Genomic DNA, 17,216 nt, shown 5'->3' on the forward strand with positions numbered 1-17,216 from the left:
ACTTGCTTTGACTGGGCCACTCATTCAGCTGTTTGTTTTCTAATTTCTATGCAAAGAAGGAAACAAGTTACAGAAAATTTACAGCACTCATCAAATAAAAGCAGAGCTTAGAAATCAATTCCTCCCAAAGGCTTTCTTACTAAAAAACATTAAATGATTAAAAGGTAGTACCCTGAAGGTTGCCTCTAACAGCAGATATAAATTCCAGGATCCACCACTTACTGTGTGACCATGGGTAAGTTATTAATTTCTCTAAGCCTCCATTTCCTTATATATAAAGTGGGGATAATTATAGTGATAATAATGGAAACTACTTCCCTGGGCTATTGTGATTAAATTAGATTGTCTAAGTAGAGCATGGAACATATTTAAACTCAAATATTAGGGTTTTCCTGATGGCTCAGATGGTGAAGAATCTGTCTGTAATGTGCAATGCAGGAGACTTGGGTTCAGTCCCTGGGTCGGGAAGATCCCTTGGAGGAGGTCATGGCAATCCACTCCAGTAGTCTAGCCTGGAGAATTCCATGAAGAGAGGAGCCTGATGGGCTACAGTCCGTGGAATCACAAAGATATGGATATGACTGAGTGATATTTAAACTCTCAAATATTAGCTCTTATTATTTCAGATGAGAAAATTGAGACCCGGGAGGATTAAGAAATATACTCAGTTGATAGGAGAACAGGGTCAGCCAACTCCAAAGTCCCAGGCCTTCACACAGCTTTCCAGCTGGATGAGATAAGCTCAAATAGTGTAGATCTGACTGATGAGGAATACTGGGAAGTTAAAGGTTTATTAGGGTCACATATTGGAGGCTCCATAAACCAAATTGGACAGTTAAAATTTATTTTTTTTATTTTTTATTTTTTCCATTTATTTTTATTAGTTGGAGGCTAATTACTTTACAATATTGTAGTGGTTTTTGTCAAACATTGACATGAATCAGCCATGGTTTTACACGTATTCCCCATCCCGATCCCCCCTCCTACCTCCCTCTCTACCCGATCCCTCTGGGTCTTCCCAGTGCAGCAGGCCCGAGCACTTGTCTCATGCATCCAGCCTGGGCTGGTGATCTGTTTCACCCTAGATAATATACATATTTCGATGCTGTTCTCTCGAAGCATCCCACCCTCGCCTTCTCCCACAGAGTCCAAAAGTCTGTTCTGTACATCTGTGTCTCTTTTTCTGTTTTGCATATAGAGTTATCATTACCATCTTTCTAAATTCCATATATATGTTTTAGTATGCTGTATTGTTCTTTATCTTTCTGGCTTACTTCACTCTGTATAATGGGCTCGTTTCATCTATCTCATTATAACTGATTCAAATGAATTCTTTTTTAACAGCTGGGCATCTAGGTTGCTTCCATGTCCTGGCTATTATAAACAAAAAATATGGAACGCTTCATGAATTTGCGTGTCATCCTTGTGCAGGGGCCATGTTAATCTTCTCTCTATCATTCCAATTTTAGTATATGTGCTGCCGAAGCGAGCACTGGACAGTTAAAATTTAAAATATTAAGAAATAAGGAACCATTTATAACATACTGATTTTTATTTTTTAATGACTGTCAATTTCCCTTATGCTTAGTGGCTCAAAAAGTTGAAAGTAAAAAAAAAAAAAAAAAAGCTTAATTAGAAACACACAAAAAAGTAACAAAAACAAAAAACAAATCAGAAAATAGAGCCAAATTTAGCCCATTGTTCTGCTTTCCTTTGTACACCTATTGCCCTTGGATGTACTTTCATCAGGGTGAGACAGGCCAGTGAACCATTTTGAAAGCAAATATATGTTTTTGTCAACCACTGATTATTTTTTAAAAAATTGTATAAACCTGTTATAAATATCAGCCAACTGAAAGTCACAAACACTTCTTAATTCTTTCTGAGTATCATGATTAAGCTATTGTGTACATTCATTTTAAATGGTCTTTGAACACTGGGAAGGTAAAAGCTCGTGGAAGGCATTCTATTTCTTCAGGTGATACATGCTGAGGTGCATAAAATCCATCATCATGTCACTTTAATGATGAATGTGGGGAGCAGAAGTCAAAATTACTTGAGTTGTTTTCTAAAACTCGGAGTCAGCTATATGTTGTCCAAAGACAGACTTTAAACAAGTACTTTTCAAAAAGACAGGATTGTTGGTCCAGTAACTATGTGCTTTCAGTGGCAAATATTTTCCATCCATGAATCAGAATACATGACAATTACTGTCTTATTTATGGGATAAGTGGGATAAGATGCATATTTGAAAATGAGGTTGTTCCAAAAAGAATTCAAGATTACATATCCACACATCTTTCATGACACAGAAATTTAATAGAATGTTTTTACTTGGGTTAATTTAAGGGACTAGATCTGATAGACAGAATGCCTGATTTACTATGGACGGAGGTTTGTGACACTGTACAGGAGACAGGGATGAAGACCATCACCAAGAAAAAGAAATGCAAAAAAGAAAAATGGCTGTCTGAGGAGGCCTTACAAATAACTGAGAAAAGAAAAGAAATGAAAAGCAAAGGAGAAAAGGAAAGATATACCCATTTGAATGCAGAGTTCCAAAGAATAGCAGGGAGAGATAAGAAAGCCTTCCTCAGTGATCAATGCTAAGAAATAGAGGAAAACAATAGAATGGGAAAGACTAGAGATCTCTTTAAGAAAATTAGAGATACCAAAGGAATATTTCATGCAAAGATGGGCTCACTAAAGGACAGAAATGGTAGGGACCTAACAGAAGTAGAAGATATTAGGAAGAGGTGGCTAGAATACACAGAAGAACTGTACAAAAAAGATCTTCACGACCCAGATAATCATGATGGTGTGATCACTCACCTAGAGCCAGACATCCTGGAATGTGTAGTCAAGTGGGCCTTAGGAAGCATCACTACAAACAAGGCTGGTGGAGGCGACGGAATTACAGTTGAGCTATTTCAAATCCTAAAAGATGATGCTGTGAAAGTGCTGCACTCAATACGTCAGCAAATTTGGAAAACTCAGCAGTGGACACAGGATTGGAAAAGGTCAGTTTTCATTCCAATCCCAATGAAAGGAAATGCCAAAAAATGCTCAAACTACTGCACAACTGCGCTCTTCTCACACGCTAGTAAAGTAATGCTCAAAATTCTCCAAGCCAGGCTTCAGCAATATGTTAACCATGAACTTCCAGATGTTCAAGCTGGTTTTAGAAAAGGCAGAGGAACTAGAGATCAAACTGCCAACATCCGCTGGATCATTTAAAAAGCAAGAGAGTTCCAGGAAAACATCTATTTCTGCTGTATTCACTATGCCAAAGCCTTTGACTGTGTGGATCACAATAAACTGGAAAATTCTGAAAGAGATGGGAATATCAGACCACCTGACCTGCCTCTTGAGAAACCTGTATGCAGGTCAGGAAGCAACAGTTAGAACTGGACATGGACCAACAGACTGGTTCCAAATAGGAAAAGGAGTATGTCAAGACTGCATATTGTCACCCTACTTATTTAACTTATATGCAGAGTAAGTCATGAGAAATGCTGGGCTGGAAGAAGCACAAGCTGGAATCAAGATTGCCAGGAGAAATATCAATAACCTCAGATATGCAGATGACATCACCCTTATGGCAGAAAGTGAAGAAGAACTACAGAGCCTCTTGATGAAAGTGAAAGAGGAGAGTGAAAAAGTTGGCTTAAAGCTCAACATTCAGAAAACTAAGATCATGGCATCTGGTCCCATCACTTCATGGCAAATAGATGGGGAAACAGTGGAAACATGGCAAACTTTATTTTGGGGGGCTCCAAAATCACTGTGGATGGTGACTGAAGCCATGAAATTAAAAGACGCTTGCCGGGATGTGGAATACATGTAACCCCATGGCTGATTCATGTCAATGTATAACAAAACTCACTGCAATGTCGTGAAGTAATTAGTCTCCAACTAATAAATAAATAAATAAAAGATGCTTGTAACTTGGAAGGAAAATTATGACCAACCTAGACAGCATGTGAAAAAGCAGAGAAATTACTTTGTCAACAAAGGTCCAGCTAATCAAGGCTCTTGTTTTTCCAGTAGTCATGTATGGATGTGAGAGTTGGACTGTGAAGAAAGCTGAGCACCGAAGAATTGATGCTTTTGAGCTGTGGTGTTGGAGAAGACTCTTGAGAGTCCCTTGTACTGCAAGGAGATCCAACCAGTCCATCCTAAAGGAGATCAGTCCTGGGTGTTCATTGGAAGGACTGATGTTGAAGCTGAAACTCCAATACTTTGGTGCAAAGAGCTGACTCATTTGAAAAGACCCTGGCTGGGAAAGATTGAGGGCAGGAGGAGAAGGGGATGACAGAGGATGAGATGGTTGGATGGCATCACCAACTCAATGGACATGAATTTGGCTAAACTCTGTGAGTTGGTGATGGACAGGGAGGCCTGGCGTGCTGCAGTTCATGGGGTCACAAAGAGTCTGACACTACTGAGCAACTGAACTGAACTGAACTTTGGTTAATTAACCTCATTTTACACATGCATTTTAAGGTAGAATTCTATGGTGGAAAACAAATTGTAAATTACATATGTCAATACATCCTTACTGTATAAGATTCAAGTAATACAGATAAAATTTTAAAAATCTCCACTCATTAATCAGTCTTAGTCTTCCTCCAGAGGTACTTACTGTTACTAACTTGAAGTGTAGCCTTCCAGAACCATGTTATATAGATGTATACACAAATATTTATATGAATTAAGAAATATGGTTTGATTTATGGGTTCAATGCCTTTTTCTTTAAAAAAAAAAAAAACCATAAATGTCATATAATGTATTCTTTTCCCCCTGCATATAAAAATATATGTTTTAAATAATTATGCCAGACCATAGGACAGTATAGATTATTTCCACAGTGTATATCTGTGTACTCTACCTCATCTGAAACATTTAAATCTAACTTCAGGAGTCTTTTTTTCTTTCTTTTAAGTCTTGCTTAACCCTGGAAATATAATTTCAAGCAAGATAAGGTATTCGGCGGGAGCCTAGTACGTGTGGTGGTTTAGTCGCTAAGTCGTGTCCGACTCTTGAGACCCCATGGACTGTAGCCTGCCTGTAGCTCTTCTGTCCATGGGATTCTCCAGGCAAGAATACTGGAGTGGGTTGCCATATCCTTCTCCTCTAGTACGTGTAGCCTCCTTCAACTAGGTTTAGGAAACAGTGTCCCCGATTGCCGGGGAGGGATTTTTAGAGGCGGCATTTTCTGTCAGAAATCATTAACTTACCATTCTCGATACTTCGAAGGGTAGGGATCCGCTTTGGGATCTCCAAAAGCTCAATTGACCCCGGGCCCTCCTAAGTCACCCCTTCCTGGGGCCCTTTGCTGAACGGCGCCCCAGGAGCCAACCCAGGTCCTCTGGCCCACCTGCCGGCTTCTGCCCCTCCGGGCCCTGCCCACCGTGCCCGCCCCGTCGAGCCGAGCCGCTGCCCCTCCGGGCCCCGCCCCTCTCCGGCCCCGCCCCTACCAGCTGCACCCCGCCCCGCCTACTGGGCCCGGCTCCCCTGGCACCAAGCCACTTCTGTTTCGCTGCGGTCAAAGCCCCGAAGATCTCAGCACCCCGTGGCCGGCTGCATTTCGAACCCCCGAGACCCCGTCCAGCTTCGAAGGTGTGTCCACGTCATCCCCTTCCTTTCAAAAGGCCGCGACGCCTAAGACCGGGCTAACCAATGAATTTCTGGGTATTAAAGTGGAAGGCTTAGGCTCCATGAAGGGGGCACTTTGGGGGGTCAGTGACCGAGGCTGCCTCATCCCCTCGTCTGCAGAGGGCCGAGGGAGCGGGGGTGTGTTGGGTTCGGATAGGGACCAAGCTTGGCGGCGACTTCACAAGGCCTGCAGCCCAGGTGGCTTCTGTGGAGCCTCACGCCGACCGGCCTGAAGGATCCCTGCCTCCCCAAGGATGCCGAGGGCAGTGAATGAAAACCCTCCTCCCTGTGGTGGCTGGCAGTGCAGCTGGCCCTGGCGCTCGCCTCTTCCCGCGAGCAGCAGAGCAGCACCGGTTCTCCAGCCGCAGCCTCATGGCCCTTGGAGGTGGGGGTGGGGGTGGCCGACCACCTACGCGGCTTCCTGCTGCCCGCTGCTGGGTACGGCTTTTTACGCACAGGGCCTTGCAGTGGATTTAAGGTCTGGACTTCGAAACTAGCTTGCTTTGGTAGCTAATTTGGCGTCTGAAAATAACGCGAGTGCCTTAATTCCTTTGTTTTGCCACCTAGATATAGGTAGGACGTTCATTCCTCTAAATCGTAGTAGGGATTTAAATTTAATCTGCTTGGATATTTCTGACAGGTGCCCATCTTCCTAACTTCTAGTGAGGCACAGTTATTCCTTGTGAGCATACATCTTGCAAGTTTGTTCTTACCAAACCTAAAATTGCTTTAGCTTCTAGCGTTAAATGCTTGTCTGCCTATCTCTGCTAGGCGGAGCTTTGTGTGAATTTAACTTTTTTCGTCATCATTTCTTGTTAAAATGGTGAGAGTAGTAGATACAAATATCGTCTGTCCGTGGTATCTGTTCAAGACCCAGAGTGACTGAGGTCACAGTATACTGTTCACGCTTTCGTACTCCCTTCATGTTAAGGTAAAGATGACCTAATATCGTGGAGATCTTCACCATGATGAGAAAACTGTTGTGTTATTCATTTCATAGTTCAAAGAACAGCTTATTTATAGTATAAATGAGGAACCAAGGCCTAAAGTGTTTTAATCAAATCAAATTAATCAAATCAGACAGTTCGCTGATGTTAAAATCAGAGTGCAGTCAAATTCTTTGAGCTCTAACTCTGACCTTTATAAACACAGGCTGGGTGAGTGAATCAATGAATGAAATAATTGGGTTTTTAAGAGCCCAGTATGGCATATACCCTCCTCTCACCCTCAGGATCCTTAGGAACAACAAAGAATCATTTAAATGAGAGATTTAACATTTTCATAGCTAGGGGATGAGAGAGGGTAGGTTTTTTTTGGAAATAGCCTATAAAGTCCTCACAGATTTCCATAATGGGAATTAATTAATTGAAATAAACAAAATTCTCAGTTTTATTTAATGTGATAATCACATTAGAATTTTGAAGCCTGTGGCTGTAAATTCCATTGCCAGAATGATTTGAGGGTCTGTAGTTAACATCTTTTTCATGGTTTGCTTTAGTCTTTCTGGACCTGATCTTGAATCTAGAAGTGCTTGAGAGTTATCTGATTTTAAACAGAGCAGATCAAGATATGCTGAGATATCTGAATGTTGAGAAAACACCTTGTAAAAGCACTACCTTAATATGTACACTCTACGACTTGTTTCTAGATTTGAGAATTTAACAATGGTCTCTGGCACTGGAATTTTTAGGCCTCTTAGTTTGGTTTGTATCCTAGTGTTCTTGTTTCTTCTTCTGTACGTATATGGATTTATTTGGCACTTTTAATTGGAATAACACAGAAGTATATATCAGAAAAATAGGAGGAGGCAATTGACTGGGAAATTCTCTTAAAGTGGTGATTGAATAACGTAATCTCCAGTAGGGGTGTTGAAAGACAAATAGCAGGCCAACATTAGGAGGATATTAATTTGACATTTTACTACCTTTCCACCCATACTGTTCACTTTATATTACACCTTCATTAGACCTTTAAAGTAATTTAAACCTTGTTTAATTACAGATTTTGGTCAGTAACTTTGACTGAATCTTAAGTTTATTGAGAAGTCAAAGGGCCTTTTAAAGCTTAATGTCAAAAAAAAAAAAAGCTTAATGTCTTTTTTTTAAATGAAGTATTATACTTTTATAACTCGAAACCTGCAGAACCTTTTTTTAGATTTACCAGGATATACAACTTCAAACCAAATCATTTCCAATTCTTTGGTGCTAATTTTAGTAATTTTTTCCCATTTCCTAGTGATTTCCTCATGGAGGGAGGGTTGGAATATAAAACCATTTGTATATATGCAGCTTTAAAGTAGCCTGTTGTCTGGCAGAAAACTCTTTGATATAAATCAGAGCAAGCCCCTCTGTGACCCACCTCCTACAGTAATGGAAATAAAAACAAAAATAAACAAATGGGACCTAATTAAACTTAAAAGTTTTTGCACAATGAAGGAAACTATAAGCAAGGTGAAAACAGCCCTCAGAATGGGAGAAAGTAATAGTAAATGAAACAACTGACAAATAATTAAGCTCCAAAATATATAAGCAGCTCAATACCAGAAAAATGAACAGCCCAATAAAAAACAGCAAAAGACCTAAACAGACATTTCTCCAAAGACATACAGATGGCTAATAAACACATGGAAAGATGCTCAACATCACTCATTATTAGAGAAATGCAAATCAAAACCACAATGAGGTATCATCTCACTCCAGTCAGTATGGCCATCATCAAAAAGCCTACAAACAAATGCTGGAGAGGGTGTGGAGAAAAGGGAACCCTCTTATACTGTTGGTGGGAATGCAAACTGGTATAGCCATTATGGTGAACAGTGTGGAGATTCCTTAAAAAACTGGGAATAGAATTGCCATATGACCCAGCAATCCCACAGAATAAAAGAAATACATGTACCCTCAAAGTTCATTTCAGCACTATTTACAATAGTGATATGGAAGCAACCTAGATGTCCATCAGCAGATGAATGGATAAACAAGTTGTGGTACATATACACCATGGAATATGGAATATTACTCAGCTATAAAAAGGAATGCATTTGAATCAGTTCTAATGAGATGGATGTAACTAGAACCTATTATACAAAGTGAGGTCAAAAAGAGAAAAACAAATACTGTATATTAACATATATACATATACATACATACATATATATATGGAATTTAGAGAGTACTGGCAATCCTACATGCAGGGCAGCAAAGGAGACACAGATGTAAAGAACAGGCTTTTAGACTCAGTGGGAGAAGGCAAGGATGGGATGATTTGAGACAACAGCACTGAAAAGGGATGGCCAGTGAAAGTTCAAAGTACAAAGCAGGGCACCCAAAGCCGGTCCTCTGGGACAACCCAGAGGGATGGGGGTGGGGGGTGAGAGGGGTGGAGTGGGGTGGGGATGGGTGGGGATGGGCGGGGGCGGGGGGGGGGTACTGTTACAGGGAGGTTTAAAAGCTTTAAACTCTAAGCACCTACCTCACTCCAGATTCGCCTGAAACTACTTTCACAAGAGAAAAAGATATCTCCCCACCTCTCTACGAGGTTAAGCTCCCGAGTTCCCTAAGTCACTCTCAGCTGCGCTGCAGTCCCTGGGAAGCGAGCGCCGCCGAGCCACACGACTCCGGCGAACGCTCGCACGGTCCCACAATGCCCCGCTCGCGCCACCGTGAGGGCGGAGAGAAGAGACGGCTGCCCGTGTAGGGAATCCGAGGCGAGCTCCGAGAAGTGCGCATGCGCACTGACCCCGGCGGACCCTAGCAACCAGAGCAGTGACACTAGCAACCGCCGGAATGGTAAGTACCCTCTAGGCCTCGCAGCCGAAGCTGCGAGTAGATTGAAAGTGGAAAAGGGTAACTGTGGAGGGTTGAGGGTGGGGGACGTCCTTGAACAACGGAAGGGAGCGAGTAGCGGATGCTTGCTCGGTGGATTCAGAGGCCTGGGGCGAAAGAGAAGCCCTGGCCTTGGGTTGTCTGGGGGTGAGAGTGGCGCGGGCAGAGAAAAGGCAGGGCAAAGAGCAGAAAATTCTTGAAAAAGAGCGGATTAGAGTGGGACAAGTGATGGAAGGAAGAGTGTGAATAAGGATATCTTTTTAATATAAGTAATTTACCCCCCACCCCCAAGCGAGATGGAGGGTGGGGTTGGCTACGAGAGATTGTAACACCGATTGCTGCAATGTTTATAAACCTGAGATGTGCCCATGTTGCACTCTGAACGACTCTCAGTTCAGTTGTTAGTAACACTGTAAAACCCTCTCTGATAGAACATATTAGGATAATGTTTCTCAAATTTAAGAATGCATAAGTATGATTTTGGAGTAAACTGGAGTGCTGATTATGAATTTTTAACGTAAGTGGGGATTTTCAGAAATGTGCATTTCAAGTGACTCTAAAATTAGAGAACTCCCCCTGACACTTTGAGAAATATTGCTCTCTTAGGCTTGAAATCTGTCTTTGGTCCATCCAATCAGATCTCTTTATGAAGTAACGATTTTACCTAGTGATGCTCCTCATTTCCTACTTAAATTGAGCACTGTCTTGCTTACATACTTGGTAGATCCAACTAGTAGTTTAGGTTGTTGGTTGGTTAAAGACCCAACCAAAGCTATTTAGCAAAGTATGTGATTGTCCTGCCTAATGGAAATATTTATTGTTGTTCAGTTGCTAAATCGTGTCCTACTTTTTGCAATCCCATGGATTGCAACAGGCCAGAATTCCCTGTCCTTCACTATCTCCGGAGTTTGCTCAAACTCATGTCCATTGAGTCCATGATGCTATCTAACTGTCTTATCCTTTGCCACCTCCTTCTCCTTCTGTCTTCAATCTTTCCCAGCATCAGGGTCTTTTCCAATGAGAAATATTTATAAAGAATAAGTTTAACTAATTTTCTGCTATAGAAGTGAGCAGAAATTGAACCCTGGAAATTCAAATGAGGAAAACATGCCTGCCCTCAGCCACCAGGTTAAATGCTGCTCTTAAAAGTAGTTTCCCTTCTACATTTCCTGTTATATTCCACAGGCATTTAGCTGGGGATAAAAAGGAAAGTTTAAAAATTCTGGAACATAGATTTATATTCAGGTGAAGAAATAACTGGCCCTAAATAATTCTGAAAGTAGGAACCATAAGAATTATTGAAAATCTTCAAATAGAGAATCAGAACTGGTAATTAAGTGAAGCTCGCGGAAGCTGCGAGCTTGTAGTTTTGGGGCCCTCTAGAAATACTGTCCCACATAGTTTTTTATTTAAGAAAATTAGCTTCTAGTGTCTTAAAACTGATCATATTTTACACCAAAATGCAGATTTCTGGCTTCTCTGAAAAATCAGAAATACCATATTTTACTATCAGACACATCTTTTTTCATATTTTTGTATTACTTAAATATGATGGTGTGATATAATTGGCAGCATATTTTCTTTCCTGATGGTACATAAAGTAAGGGTGTTACTTTCAATTAACAAGAGTTTTCATATTTGAAGAAATGTGATATTAGGGTAACTCTGGTCCCAAGTCCCACCTGCCAGTGGTTTTCTAGAACCAAATAGTGGTTATCCTCTTTACATGGCCAGCTTTACCCATTAATGATGTCCATTGGTTATTTAGACATTTCGGGTTTTAACTTCTACTACCTATAGGGGAACTAGTCACTTTATAGACCAATTGATAGATAACTTGATTGCTTCCAACTTGAAAGTGTTCCTATAAGTGTCTTTTTTTGGATCCATCCGTGGATTTCTCTAGGGCTTCCTTAGTGACTCAGTGGGAAAGAATCCACCTGCCAAAGCAGGAGACATGGATTTGATCTTTGGGTTGGGAAGATCCCCTGGAGAAGCATATGGCAATCCACTCCAGTATTCTTGCCTGGGAAACCCCAGGGACAGAGGAGCCTGGCAGGCTATAGTCCAAGAGGTTGTAAAGAGTCAGACATGACTTAATAACTAAAGCAACAACAACAAGGATTTCCCTGGAAAATATACCCAGGAGTGAGATTGTGGGATCATAGGGTCTCTTAATTTCCCTAGGCACTGTCAGGTTGGGCCCCAGAATAGCTATACTATTTCTTACTTCCTTCAGTGATGCATGAAAGTTTCTATTTCTCTACATTCTCACCAATTTTCTGACTTTTGCCTATACGAGGATGTATTTTAGTATTCCATTGTTTTACTGCATTTCTCTGATTTTCAGTGAGTTCAAATATCCCATTGTTAATCATCATCTGGATTTCAGTTTCTATAAATTTCTATATTTATTTTTTGCCAACTTTTCCCTTTTTTAAATTTGGTTTTTAATTTCATGAGTTCCTTGTATATTCTAGATATTAGTCCTTTGTTGATTTTATTTTGAAAATATCTCTCAATTTTTCTAACCTGTCAACGGTGTTCTGTGTTTGCTGTACTCCATCTATTCTAGTATTTATTAGTTTATTCTATTGCATCTTCTACACAGATGATCAACTACACATAGTTTTATTTTTTAGTGTAATATTGATAAAGATCTTTTGTACCATGTTGAATAGTAGCAGTGGTAGGAAATAGGCATCCTTGATGTGTCTGGGATCTTAAAGAGAATACTTTTTTCTTTTCTATTGAAGTATAGTTGATTTACAGTGTTGTGTTGTTTTCTGGTATATAGCAAAGTGATTCAGTTCCACATGTTTATGTATATGTATATATTCTTTTTCATTATAGTTTCTTTCAAGACATTGAATATAGGTCCCAGTGCTAAACAGGGACCTTGTTGTTTATCTATTTTATAAATAGTAGTGTGTATATGTTGTTCCCAAATTCCTAATTTATCCCTCCTCCATTTTTTCCCTTTGGTAACCATAAGTTTGTTTTCTATGTCTGTGAGTCTACCTCTGTTTTGTAAATAAGTTAATTTGTAACTTTTTTTTAAGATTCCACATGTAAGTGATATCATATGATATTTGTCTTTCTCTGTCTAACTTACTTCACTTAGTATGATAATCTCTAGGTCCATCCATATGGCTGCAAATGGCATTATTTCATTCTTTTATGGCTGAGTAGTATTCTATTGGGAGAAGGCAATGGCACCCCACTCCAGTACTCTTGCCTGGAAAATCCCATGGATGGAGGAGCCTGGTAGGCTGCAGTCCATGGGGTCACTAAGAGTTGGGCACGACTGAGCGACTTCACTTTCACTTTTCACTTTCATGCATTGGAGAAGGAAATGGCCACCCACTCCAGTATTCTTGCCTGGAGAATCCCAGGGATGGGGGAACCTGGTGGGCTGCCGTCTATGGGGTCGCACAGAGTCAGACACGACTGAAGTGAAGCAGCAGCCGCAGCAGTATTCCATTGTACATATATATGTACCACATCTTCTTTATTCATTCATCTGTCAATGGACATTTAGCCTTGTCTTGGCTATTGTAAAATTGTGCTTCAATGAACACTGGAATGTATATATCTTTTCAAATTATGGTTTTCTCCAGATATGTGCCCAGGAGTAGGACTGCTGGATCATATATAGTATTTCTCTTTCTAGTTTTTTTAAGGAACTTCCATTCTATTTTCTGTACTGGCTGCACCAATTTACATTCCCACCTAAAGGGCAGGAGTGTTCTCTTTTCTCCAAATCCTTGCCAACATTTATTATCTGTGGACTTAAATTAAAAAAATTTTTTTTGTTGAAGTATAGTTGATGATTTTGAAATTATGGTGCTGGAGAAGACTCTTAAGAGTCTCTTGCATTTCGAGGACATCAAACTAGTCAATCCTAAAGGAAATCAACCCTGAATATTCATTGGAAGGACTGTTGCTGAAGCTCCAGTACTCTGGCCACCTGATATGAAGAGCCAACTCATTGGAAAAGACCCTGATGCTGGGAAAGATTGAAGGCAAAACAAACTCCAAGAGATAGTGGATGACAGAGGAGCCAGGCGTGCTGCAGTCTGAGGTCACAAAGAGTCAGACACAGCTTAGCAATTGAGTAACAATGACAACAACAATAACATAGTTAATATACAGTGTTATGTTAGTTTCAGGTGACCGCAAAGTGAATCAGTATAGACTTTTTAATAATGGCTGTTCTGACTCGTATGAAATGATACCTCATTGTAGTTTTGATTTGCATTTCTCTATTAATTAGTGATGTTGAACATCTGTCGTGTGCCTATTGGTCATCTGTATGTCTTCTTTGGAGAAATGTCTGTTTAGGTTTTCTGCTCATTTTTTCAGTGGGTTGTTTGTTTGTTTTTTTACCATACCATGCAGCATGTAGGATCCTGTTTCCCAACCACGGATTGAACCTATGCCCCCTGTAGTGGAAGCCTGGAGTCTTAACCGCTGGACCACCAGAGAAGTCCTTGAGTTTTTTTGTTGTTGTTGTTACTGAGTTGTATGAGCTGTTTGTATATTTTGGAAATTAAGCCCGTCATCGGTCACATCATTTACAAATATTTTCTTCCAGCCCACAGGTTGTTTTGTTTATGGTGGTTTTGCTGTGCAAAACTTTTGAGTTTGATTAGATCCCATTTGTCTATTTTTGCTTTTATTTCTATTACTTTTTTTGCCTATGTTGTCTTCTAGGAGTTTGAGGATACTTTAATGTTACCTTCTCAATTTTGCCCACCTTGACCACCTTATTTAAAATAAATATCCACCATACACATATACACACATCCTGATACTCTTTACTGAGCTCAGCTTTTTCTTTTTCCTTAGTAATTATCACCTTCTAAATTACTGTATATGACTTATCTATTTATTTATTATATCAGTTACCATTGGTCTCCCAGCAAAAGATGTAGATTCTCGTAAGGCAGGTATCTTTGTTTTGTTCATTGATATATCTGAAGCAAGTGGAAGAATGTTTGGTATATAGGAGGTAATCAGTGAATATTTGCTCAAATGAATGAATTTATTCATTCTTTAAGCTGGTATTGGTTAGAACTTTTTGATATATGCATGCGTGCGTGCTAAGTTCTTCAGTCCTGTCCGACTCTCTACGACCTATGGACTATAGCCTGCTAGGCTCCTCTGTCCGTGGGATTCTCCAGGCAAAAATACTGAAGTGGGTTGCCATTTCCTTCTCCATTTTGATATATAACTTTTATCAAATAAGGAATTTTGCTTTAACCCTTAGTTAAAAGCTTTTAATATCAGAGGTAGAACTTTATCAACTGCTCTTTCTTCACTTACTGAAATAAGTGTAATTTCCCCCGTTTGCTCCATTTATAAATGGTTTACATTTGTAATAGATTTTTCTGTTGTTAAACAATCTTTATGCCCCTGGCATAAGCCATTTTTGATCATGATCATTATACACCGTTGGCTTTGGAAATCTAATATTGTGCATCTAAGATTTTTCAAATCTGTTTTGAGAAGTAAAGAGGGCCCCTTATCTGGTTATGGCATCAAAATTATTCTAGTCTCATAAAATAAGTTGGCAGCTTTGCCTCTTTTTCTTTCTGGTTTCTGAAACAACTTGCATGACAAGGAATGTCTGCTCCTTGAAAGGTTGGTAGAACTTATTTGTAATTTATCTAGATTGGGGGCTTTAGGGGGGAGGGTATGGGTAAATCTCTTTGATTATATTTTTAATTTTCAAATAGTTATTGGTCTATTCATATTTCCTGATTCTTTTTGTGAGTTTTGGCATTTTTGTTTTTTTATAGAAATGTATACTTTAGGTTTTCAAACTTATTGCTATTTGCTTATAATATTTTATTATAAAAAATCTCTGTGGTATCTGTCATCTCTCCTTGTTTATTCTGTATTTTTAATTTGTATATCTCTCTGTTTTGCTCAGTTAGGCTTGCCAGAAACTTAAGAACCAGCTTTTAGTTTTGTTCATCTTTTTTCCTCTCATTCTGTTTTTCATTGATTTCTTCCTTTCTATTTCCTTCTACTTCATGATGTACTTTTCCAAATATTTTGAATGCTTAATTTGTTTTCTATCTCTTGCTTTCTCTTATTTTTTAAAATTTATTTTATTGGAGTATAGTTGATTTGCAGTGTTGTGTTTACTCCTGCTAAACAGCAAAGTGATTCAGTTATACATATATATATATATTCCTTTTCATATTATTTTCCATTATGGTTTATCACAGAATATTGAATAGGGTTCCCTGTTCTCTTATTTTTAAATTAATGTATTTTAAGCATAAGTTTCCTTTTAAGTGTTATATTCCTCAAATTTTTACATTCTTTGTCTTTAATTTTATTATTTTACTTAAATTAATAGTTTTATTTTTAACTTGTGTTATTTATTAGTGCATCTTTACTTCAGAGACATAATTCCTTTTGTTATTGTTTAGGGTTATCTCTTTTATAAAATAAGCTCCAGCAATGATTCAAAGGATGTCTTCCTTTTCTTACCTTTAAAGTTTTTAATATCATATTAAATTGAATCTAAGATACTATTGATTATAAGGTGCAGCATTATTTTATCTTCTTCTAAGAAAGAAAATTAATGTTGTTGTACACCAGGAACCAACACAACCTTGTAAAGCAATTATCTTCCAATTAAAAAAGTAAGAAAAATAAGAAGTTGGAATTAAACTGTGACATAATTTCCTATCACTTAGAAATTTTATTTTGTATTTATTGACGGAGTTATTTTAAATGTGTTTAGGCATATAGATTTTTATCATGCTAAAATTTTTATCATTTTTATTTTTTGATAAACATAAAAGTGAATTTATATGGTATATATATTAAACAAGATGACTAATATTTTTCTGAATCTTCATCAGTGCTACCTGGCTGCAGCAATTATAAATTTTTCCTGGTTGTAAGATGTATCTAAACTTCAAAGATATTAAAATGTAAAGGAAGATATAAATCTTAGAATAATGAAATAAGTTATATTTTAATATCAGTGTTGACAACTCTGTTGTTTGTAAATCACGTGAGAGTAAAGCATATGACATGATACATCATGATTTCCTTAATTTCTCTGAGAGGTGTTTAAGTAAATATTTCTGATTTTAGGAAATTAAAATATTCTCTTTTCATATAAAGTCTCAAAAAAAGAAATCTTTTTAATGGTAGATGCCAGGGCTAATAATTGTTACATGAAAATTGAGTCAACAAATCACACCAATAAAGATAACCTTGTGTTTTTTTTTCTCTTTTTAAGGCCAAAGCAACAACAATCAAAGAAGCCCTAGCCAGATGGGTGAGTTTATGAGTTTTTACTTCTAGAAACCGTATTAGGATAATTTTTGGACAGTTATTTAAATCTGACCGTTCAATACAGGGGATCTTTTGGTACTGAAAGTGTTTTCTTATCATGATGGTGTTAGTGGATACATGAGCCTACACAGGTGATAAAATTAGATAACTTAATACACACATGCAAACACATTCACACTCACATGTACAAATGAGTACAAGTAAAATTGGGAAAATCTGATTAAAATTAGTGGATTGTATCAATATCAATATCTTGGTTGTGATACTATAATCTTGAAAAATGTTACCATTTGGGGAAACTGGGCAAAGTGTATAAAGACTCTCTCTGTATTATTTCTTATAACCGACATGACTCTTCAAATATCTCAATAAAAATTTCAGTTAAAAAGTCTGACCATTGGAAAATTTAA

The 17,216-nt window shown here is 38.6% G+C and overlaps 1 protein-coding gene and 1 non-coding gene across 2 annotated transcripts in view; one reads left to right on the forward strand and one right to left on the reverse strand.

The window, feature by feature from the left end:
- Nucleotides 1–1,386: 1,386 nt before the first annotated feature.
- On the reverse strand, nucleotides 1,387–1,493 carry LOC136172709 (U6 spliceosomal RNA). The gene has a single exon (XR_010664061.1). It is a non-coding gene; the product is annotated as a U6 spliceosomal RNA (small nuclear RNA).
- A 4,019-nt stretch (nucleotides 1,494–5,512) lies between these two features.
- DNAL1 (dynein axonemal light chain 1) overlaps nucleotides 5,513–17,216 on the forward strand; it is a 41,749-nt gene continuing 30,045 nt past the window's right edge. Inside the window, exons 1-3 of the mRNA XM_065940822.1 lie at nucleotides 5,513–5,623; nucleotides 9,138–9,444; nucleotides 16,751–16,789. Of these exons, the coding sequence (XP_065796894.1) occupies nucleotides 9,442–9,444; nucleotides 16,751–16,789 (42 nt within the window). The 5' untranslated portion in view covers nucleotides 5,513–5,623; nucleotides 9,138–9,441. The remainder of the gene's footprint in view (nucleotides 5,624–9,137; nucleotides 9,445–16,750; nucleotides 16,790–17,216) is intronic.

This window comes from Muntiacus reevesi, chromosome 7 (assembly GCF_963930625.1).
Source record: "Muntiacus reevesi chromosome 7, mMunRee1.1, whole genome shotgun sequence".
Classification (NCBI taxonomy): Eukaryota; Metazoa; Chordata; class Mammalia; order Artiodactyla; family Cervidae; genus Muntiacus; species Muntiacus reevesi.